This window comes from Saccostrea echinata, unplaced genomic scaffold (assembly GCF_033153115.1).
Source record: "Saccostrea echinata isolate AGI-Se365-2 ecotype Australia unplaced genomic scaffold, CSIRO_AGI_Sech_v1 ptg000042l, whole genome shotgun sequence".
In the NCBI taxonomy this organism is placed as follows: Eukaryota; Metazoa; Mollusca; class Bivalvia; order Ostreida; family Ostreidae; genus Saccostrea; species Saccostrea echinata.
Genome location: NW_026889791.1, coordinates 662,403 through 671,635, shown reverse-complemented (window position 1 = coordinate 671,635; position 9,233 = coordinate 662,403). Strand labels below are relative to the sequence as shown.

Sequence of the window (9,233 nt, the reverse complement as noted above, 5' to 3'; positions counted from 1 at the left end):
GAGTCTACATATTTTTAAAAATAATATTATATATATGTAAATTTTCATTTAATGAATGTCTTGAACGATACACACTAGGATATTCATAATCCACTCATGTAACAAGATAGATAGCAATTGAAGAACGTTTGATTTTGTTTGAATTACACAAATTCGTCTCCTTTAGACTCATTTCTCATTTGCCAACAGAGATCCTAAGTATTGTACATTCAAACACATTAGCAATAATTATCAAATTTACAAATTTAACCACAATAAAGTTTAATAGTATATGTACATAAATTATTTATACAGCATTTTCATGTTTTTTTTTTTTTTTTTTTTTTTTTTTTTTTTTTTTTTTTTTTTTTTTTTTTTTGGTTTTGTTTTGTTTTGTACGGAAGCCCGTTGAGGCCAATTCAGAGAGAGAAATATATTTTATTGCGTTTAAACGCAATAATTATTGCGTTTAATCGCAAAACATTGCGTTTAATCGCAATAATCATTGCGTTTAAACGCAAAAGATTGCGTTTAATCGCAATGTATATTGCGTTTAAACGCAAAACACTTTGCGTTTAATCGCAAAAGATTGCGATTAAACGCAATCTTTTGCGTTTAAACGCAATACTTTTGCGATTAAACGCAATAATTTTTGCGTTTAATCGCAATGATATTTTTGCGTTTAAACGCAATAATTTTTGCAATTAAACGCAATACTTTTGCGTTTAATCGCAATAATTTTTGCGTTTAAACGCAATACTTTTGCGATTTAACGCAATACTTTTGCGATTAAACGCAATACTTTTGCGTTTAATTGCAATAATTTTTGCGTTTAAACGCAATACTTTTTGCATTTAAACGCAATAATCTTTGAGTTCAATGGCAATAATCTTTGTGTTTAAAGGGCAGTCATTTGTATCAAACCTTGCAGAGAACAATGGACCCACGCATACTTATATCTCTTGTGTTGTCTATATAGAATCAGATTTCTCCGAGCAAACACTCTCTGAAAGGTAAATCACTAATAAGAATTTATAGAGGAGAAAAAAATGTCGGGTTGTAAAAACAAAGGAATCCTAAGAACGAGACATGTCTAAAGCTTATTCTCTACATTTTTAATGAAGTTTCGGTCAGTTGTTCTGCTAAAAAAAACTGTCCCATACGTTGCAGTCACAAGTTTAAATCATGTATAAAGGGATTTTTGGAAAGGACTGAGGAAATGTTGGAATTACGTACAACATGATTAAGTATTTAGACTTCAATGTACATTCATAACCCTTCCTATGGTTGCATACAGTAAACACAAGAACATATGTGATGGATTTATATGAGGTCAAAATCAAAATCAAATGAAAACAGATTGATCGATGTGTACTACATGTATCAAATTGACAAGTGCTATTAATACCACTGAAACTTTCTCTATAAGTTATGATACACGTAAGCAATTGATCAGAGACTTCATTAAGAGTTTTGGGTTCTAATACATTTAAGACAATCAGGTTGTTAGGATGCCATTGTTTTATTACAATTTTCAAAAACTGGAAAATTTTGCAAAAAGACACAGAACAAATCGGATCTTCTTAAAGTTGAAGTGTCGGGTCCTAGTACATGTAATTAAAAGCTTTGACTAATTCATGTTTGATTTTGAAACTACAGTATCCTTGTGTTTAAATGCAAAGCAAATCCTTATAAGGAAGGATTATTGCGTTTAAACGCAAAGATTATTGCGTTTAATCGCAAAAAGTATTGCGATTAATCGCAAAAGTATTGCGTTTAATCGCAAAAATTATTGCGTTTAAACGCAAAAATTATTGCGTTTAAACGCAAAAAATATTGCGTTTAAACGCAAAAATATTATTGCGATTAAACGCAAAAAGTATTGCGTTTAATCGCAAAAGTATTGCGTTTAAACGCAAAAGATTGCGTTTAATCGCAATCTTTTGCGATTAAACGCAAAGTGTTTTGCGTTTAAACGCAATATACATTGCGATTAATCGCAATCTTTTGCGTTTAAACGCAATAATTTTTGCGATTAAACGCAATGTTTTGCGTTTAAACGCAATAATTATTGCGTTTAAACGCAATAAAAAATATTTCTTTCTCTGAACTGGCCTCAACGGGCTTCCGTAGTTTTGTTTTATTATTATTATTATTATTTGCTAGCACAAGTGAACAAAATTTAATTATAAATATCATATAAAGCACCTGTATTAAAATGACCGTATGGGGAAACACCTTTCAGACAGTAAACCATGTTATACGCAAGTATTACCTGACTATTCTTTTCTATTTTCACGAAGTGCATAAAAACTGATCCTAATGAACTAGAATCCATAAAACTATAGATTAAGTTCTACACTTAACATTAAGGTAATTGGTCATAATGAGAAGGTTGACTTAATTGACCAAGTTCTTGGTATCCTGCACTGTCATCCACTTTGTCATAGAGCTCTGTGTTACGCGTGGTGAGTTCTGTAGAAAACCTATTTGTGTGTTTCTCTAGCTGATTTTGTTCTTTACGGACCTTATTTCTGCAACTCCTATAATAGCAACAAAAAAATAAAAGAACAAAATGAAGTAAAGTCGGGCTTCATTTCAGCACGATGCATTACAACAGTAAACGTCCATACTTTTAAATGAACATGTAACAAAAATCAGACTTACCGGAAAATGAGAATTATGTTTAACATCACACTTAAACATAGAATTGCTAGGATTCCATACAGAAATAAACAATACTTAATGTTCGGATCACGATCTGTCAATAGAATAACAAAAAAATGTATTAATGTTCATAAATTTTGATTTCTCCGACATAAATTTTAAATTATCTCCCATCTTCGGTCTTTAAATATGGCCGCCGATCTAACAGCAGTGTTAAGGTGCTGGTATGTTATTTGTGGAAATTTGAGGAGGCTGGGAATATATTTAGGGAGATTTTTGTTTCTGAATGCTGTATGAGGTGTTTTTCTATTGATTTCTTCAATTGGAGGAACAGATGATATAGGAAAGGCGATTTTATAGTTAAAAAACTGTATTCTACAGGATAAAAGATTTAAACAATGTCTGGGGTATGAAAGAAAAATCACCAGCTATAATCCAAGGAGGCTTGAGAAGTATTCAGACATCAAGAAAGGCATCCACACAGGCCAGTGACAAACAGGCCAAGCATGTCCTGTCTGATGTGTCTAGCATGAGTGAAACCAGTTTTGACTAGGGTTATTTAAATATGAATTGGGGTCTATTAAGAAACAGTTGTTTGACCTTCCAACCAAAACGGACATTGATTCCCTCATGGAATGACTGGTAGAGAAAGAGGAACTAAAGTGTAATGTGACAGACATTGTAAAAAGTCTTCTTATAGTCTTTGAAGACAGAGTTAAAAAACAGATAGATAAACGAGTAGCAGATCTAAAAGACGATTACGAAAATAAATATGAAGCGATGGAATTAGAAAATGAGAAACTGATGAAAGATCTCAAATTAAGAAAAGACAGAAACACAAAACTAAAAAAGAGGTAAACTCAAACAGAAATCATGTCCAAGAAGCAATTAAGATGGCAAACTTTAATGAACAGTACTCCAAGAAAAACAACATAAAAATATTTAACTTTCGGACTACAGCAAATCAGGATCTGCGCAATGATTTAGTGGAATTGGTTGAGTCTGACCTAGGGTTGCAGCTGAATCCAAATGACATTACCGCATTTCGTCGGATCCCATCAAATAAAACTGAACACAGAAATAAACCTGTTATTGTTCGGTTGTCTTCATCCGAAGCGAAACAGTCTTTAATGAGACAAAAAAAAAGAACCTGAAAGACGATGCTCGTTTTACAGATTATGTCACAAGGAAAAATTTAGACTTAATTTAGACTTCCCCGCAATAAATTAAAGTCCAGTTTTTTTGATATCATTGAGAGCTGCTTTTCCAATAAAAAATGGAACTCGTAAATATACTTACCTTGTCACTGGTCATTTGCAAAATTATTGTGTTAAAAAAAAAACATTCTGATTGTACACACAAGTACTCTGAAGTTGACATTTAAAAGATGCTTGAGTTTCTGATTGACAATATCTATGTGGCTTTTGGAGACCAGGTCTTTCAACAATTTATTGGAATTCCCATGGGTACTAATTGCGCCCGTTATTCGCAAACCTCTTTTGTATTCATTTGAAGCAGAATTTGCCCAAAATCTTGTACGTGAAAAGAAGAAAACACTTGCTGTGGCCTTGAACTCGACATTAAGATATATCGACGACGGATTGTCAATTAACAATGGCTATTTCCATTCTGATGTCGATACGATATATCCTGGTGAGCTTGAGAAAAAAGATACCACGGAGTCTGACACATCTATTTCATTTTAGGAATGACTCTAATTCTTGGCCAAATTATTCGAGTATAACCTGGTTTGGGTCAGTTTACGCTTTATAATCCGCGAAGCGGATTATTAAACAGTGTAAACTGACCCAAACCAGGTTATACTCGAATAATTTGGCCAAGAATCAAAGTCATTCCTTATAATTTGATTTTAAAAAAATTAAATAACTATGGGTGTAAAATTTCGTTACTTTTTATTAGTTCAAATTTGCTGCTCATTAATACAACCGTAGTAACGGAAGTAACGGAAGTGATGGGAATTGAGTGGAGGTAAAAACTGATACATAGGCCTAGCAGCCATGTTTTTGGTTTACATGTGGTAAGATCAAATTATTGTTTGAAATTAAAAGTACATTTATTAAATCTGGAATTTTCCATGAATCCCGAGGACTCGAAATGAGAGGATTCAGCTGGTTGTCAGGGGGTGTGTCCCCATACCAAACCAGGTTATACAGAAATAATTTGTGTTCCTTTTTGGATATTAACCAATGAGAGGCTAGAATACAAACAAAATTAAATTATATTTGGATATTTTACTTGAAAAAGACGTTAAAGGTAATCTAACAATCAAGCTTTATGATAAACCTGATGACTTTAACTTTTCAATCGTCAACTTCCCTTACTTATGCAGCAATATATCTTCATCACCTGCATACATGTACGGGGTATATATCTTTCAGTTGATTCGATACGCAAGAGCATGCTCTACGCATGAACAATTTCTAAAACGAGGTAAATTATTGAGAAATAAGTTCATGAAACAAGAATATCAAAGACCTGTATAAAGTCATCATTTCATAAGTTCTATGGTCGATACAATGACCTTATCAGCAAATACAATTTATCATTGAGTCAAATGCTGACTGACGTTTTTCATACTAAGTGTTAGGCCATTATTTACACACTGAATTGTCGACGGATTTTTCCGTTATTTCCCGATCATGACAAGGAGCACACGGCGGATGTGACCGGTCGGCAGGGGATGCTCACTCCTCCATGGCACCTGATCCCAACTCTGATGTTTGGAGGTCTGTGTTTGCTCTGCTCCTATTTTGTATTGTTTAATGGACTTTTGAGCTTGAATACTGTTCGTTATCTCTATATATTTCTCTTAATCAAGCAAATCCATAAAAATGAGGAAATGGAATCGGCATGGTATTTTAATAAAAGTGTCTATGGAAAAATGAAAGGTCTTCAGATAAAATTTGAACTGTATGATGTCATTGAACAGTGAGTCATGAATGGGTAACATGTAGCAAAGAACCATAACCAAAAACTGCCAATGTGTAGAAACATTTGTTCAATGCCTGAAATGAAAACATAAAGTAAAATGTGGGTTATTAATTACTGGAGTTTAAACAAAAATATAATTTGAATTATTTAATTTTATAAGATCTCTGATCTGATTAGGTCCATCTTTAAAAACTTCCAAATTGTAAGAATTTAAGTATTAACTTAAAAAAAAAATAAAAACAATGTTGAAAGTTGAGATTTTAAAATGCTATTTCTAAAATTGGAGTGTTTTTTTTAGGTTTGTTTTTAATATCGACAGAGGTCGGCAGATAGCAGAAATTTGATCTGGGTTCGTTATTCTTAAAATTCAAAATATGTAAAAAGCGTGAAAATATTTTAGCTGACACTTTAGTCAGTATTTTTTTTTCTTCATTTCTTAAATAATTACCATAGAATGCCAAATTTAAACCAGTATAGCTTTTAACTGAAAGCCAATGCTTTCTTCCCAAACTCATGTTTCGTTATTTTTTCTTCCTCTCTTCTTATTCTGGCTGGATTAACAAACCTTAGTTGACTTGCATGTAAGTGATATTTACAAGTAGAATAAATGATAAAAGGATTTTGTTACTTAATTGCCAAGATTTGGGTAATCAAGAAAAAAGGATGTTTTAAGATTTTTAAAAACCAAAAATTGTGATATTTATTGTTTACAATGGAATATAAGGAGATAACGAACAGTATTCAAGCTCAAAAGTCCATTAAACAATACAAAATAGGAGCAGAGCAAACACGGACCTCCAAAGCATCAGAGGTGGGATCAGGTGCCATGGAGGAGTGAGAATTCCTTGCCGACCGGTCACACCCGCCGTGTGCTCCTTGTCATGATCGGGAAATAACGGAAAAATCCGTCGACAATTCAGTGTGTAAATAATGGCCTAACAATTAGTATGAAAAACGTCAGTCATCATTTGACTCAAAGATAAATTGTATTTGCTGATAAGGTCATTGTATCGACCATAAAACGTACGAAATGATGACTTTAAACAAGACTGCTGATATTTTTGTTTCATGAACTTATTTCTCAATAATTTACCTCGTTTTAGAAATTGTACATACGTAGAGCATGCTCTTGCGTATCGAATCAACTGAGAGATATAAACCCCGTATGCATGAGATGAAGGTATATTGCTGCATAAGTAAGGGAAGTTGACGATTGAAAAGTTAGTCATCACGTTTATCATAAAGCTTGTACGTTAGATTACCATTAACGTCTTTTTTTCAAGTAAAACATTCAAATGTGAAACAGATGTGTCAGACTCTATGATATCTTTTATCTCAAGCTCACCGGGATATATCGTATCGACATAAGAATGGAAATAACCGTTGTTAATTGACAATACGTCGTCGATATATCTTAATGTCGAGTTGAAGGCCACAACAAGTGTTTTCTTCTTTTCACGTATAAGATTTTGGACAAATTGTGCTTCCATGCCCACCGCGATATTTAACGTGAAGCATTAATCTACCTTCATCTTATGATACACCTTTTATTACAATACAGAATCTTTCTCAACACTTAAAATGTGCCAAATTAGTCGAATAACAACTGCTCTTATCGACATGGATTAAATATTTTCAAATTTGAAATGCTATTTCTTACATCTGTCGCATCTATCAAACTGCCAACCAGTCTGACAACCACCATTACATCGCCCTGTTATGACGTCACACCTTCCAGGAACTCTACAGTTTACGCTACAATTTTCAGTGCAGTTATAGTCAAAGCTTCCTTCGGGGCAAGCTGTTACAAATGAAAATTCAGTTAATTAATAAAATATTAATTAAATTTAAATGTCACTTGCAAATATTATACCTTTATATAACACTATTAGAGCAATGCGTATAGAATCCTGTTTTCAAACACGTTCGTCATATGACCATTAATTCATTGTAAGGTCATAAACAGTCGACGTAATTTTACAGTAATGTCATAAGTGTCGCTATTAACGCATTCAATTCAAGCTTACGTTTGAAAAAATAAACAATTTCATGGGTTCTACATAAAAGACTCAAAAATATGTTATAATTCAGTCACAAATCTAAGTATAAGCAATATGGTTTCATTTAAAACGTGTTTTGGGATATATAAATACCGATTAGTACGTGAACAAATCTAGCTTAAAGCTTCTGGCTATAATGAATTTAATCAGGTGACCAACCTCTATATATATCCCGAAATCAATCATGTTTTTAAACGATGCCTCACTTTTTAAAATCATTATTTTATTGTATCATTTTTAATAGGTTACCTTGTGTACAGTTTATCCCTTGATACCCCCTGTCGCATCCATTTAAGCATGTCCCGTTTATGTGATGACACTGTTCTTTTCCAAAGCAAAAACCACATGGCTGATCACACTTGAGTCCAAATTTACCATCATCACATTCTATAAGAAGATTAAACAACACATTAAAAATTTGAAGTAAAAGAAACAAAACGATAAAAAAATACACTTCAGACATTTTAAGAACTTATTTTATATACATATGGAGCATTAAAAATAAAACGGTTCCAGCGAAGTTAAACAATCAAGAAACATTAAACTTAAAGATGCTTGGACACAGATTTGAAGTTAATATTTTCTCAAATTTTCTGTATAATTTCATCACTTATATGTTGCTTTAGCATTTCATACTAAAATATAATAAAAATCTTATTTCATCTCGAAGTTATTAAAACTTCGAATTTATGGACGCGTTGGATTGCTACATCTTTGCGCTTTCACATATTTTAATTTTATTCTTAATACTTAAGAAAAGTGGCAATTTTGTTATGTATTGATGAAAAATATTAAAACTATAACCCAGAAAATTCAGAGTAGAAATATTCGAACGCAAAACCCACTCACAGTATTGTAAGTCCGCGCTCAGTTGTGTGTGCAGAGTTTAACAATTGAACACATCCGGTGAATCGTAAACATTAACAATAACAGAGCTCGTGCCCTGTTTACAAAAACAGTTTTCGTTTCACGGGTGTGTTCAATTTGTTAAACTCTGAACACATCACAGAGCACGGACTGACAATACTGCTGAGTTGGTTTTGCTTTACAACAATTCTACTCTGGATTTTCTGGATTATAGATTTGTAATGTTTTAATTGACTTTGAGTCGTTATCACCATATTTCATTATATAAATTCAATGCTTCATTTACAGTGTAAATGATTTTTTAAAATAATTGATCTTGACTATATTGTGTCTACAATTAAGCTTTGTTCGCGGTTGCAATACTGTTATAAGTAGGGATGTCAAAATATCTATTTTCTTTAGTCGAATATTCGATTGCATTATTCGAACGATAGTCGAATATATTCGAAACTTTTTTTCGAAAACTAAAATTTTATTTCAAACTTCACATGACATGGTACCTGACATATTTAACTCCAAATCCCCTTTTCTTAACAAATGTTACACAAAGATGTCCATATGTACCTAAAATGTGGATAACGTGTTTCTATTTACTAAATATAGAATGCTAATGTCTCCAAAATGTATGATTTCCCCGTCAAACATGTTCATAAATCGGTCTGTAAGGTCAGTTTTTATTTTGGAAGCATAAAAAATGACAGTACAATA

General features: G+C 32.5%; 1 protein-coding gene across 1 annotated transcript; it reads right to left on the bottom strand.

Annotated features, from left to right (window-relative positions):
- Positions 1–2,347: 2,347 nt before the first annotated feature.
- On the bottom strand, positions 2,348–9,032 carry LOC133201001 (multiple epidermal growth factor-like domains protein 10). Its single transcript, XM_061336803.1, has 5 exons — positions 9,026–9,032; positions 7,908–8,045; positions 7,259–7,399; positions 2,647–2,740; positions 2,348–2,522 (listed from the first exon to the last, which is right to left on the bottom strand). Exons 1-5 carry the CDS (start codon positions 9,030–9,032, stop codon positions 2,348–2,350), a joined length of 555 nt encoding a protein of 184 aa, XP_061192787.1.
- Positions 9,033–9,233: the final 201 nt, after the last annotated feature.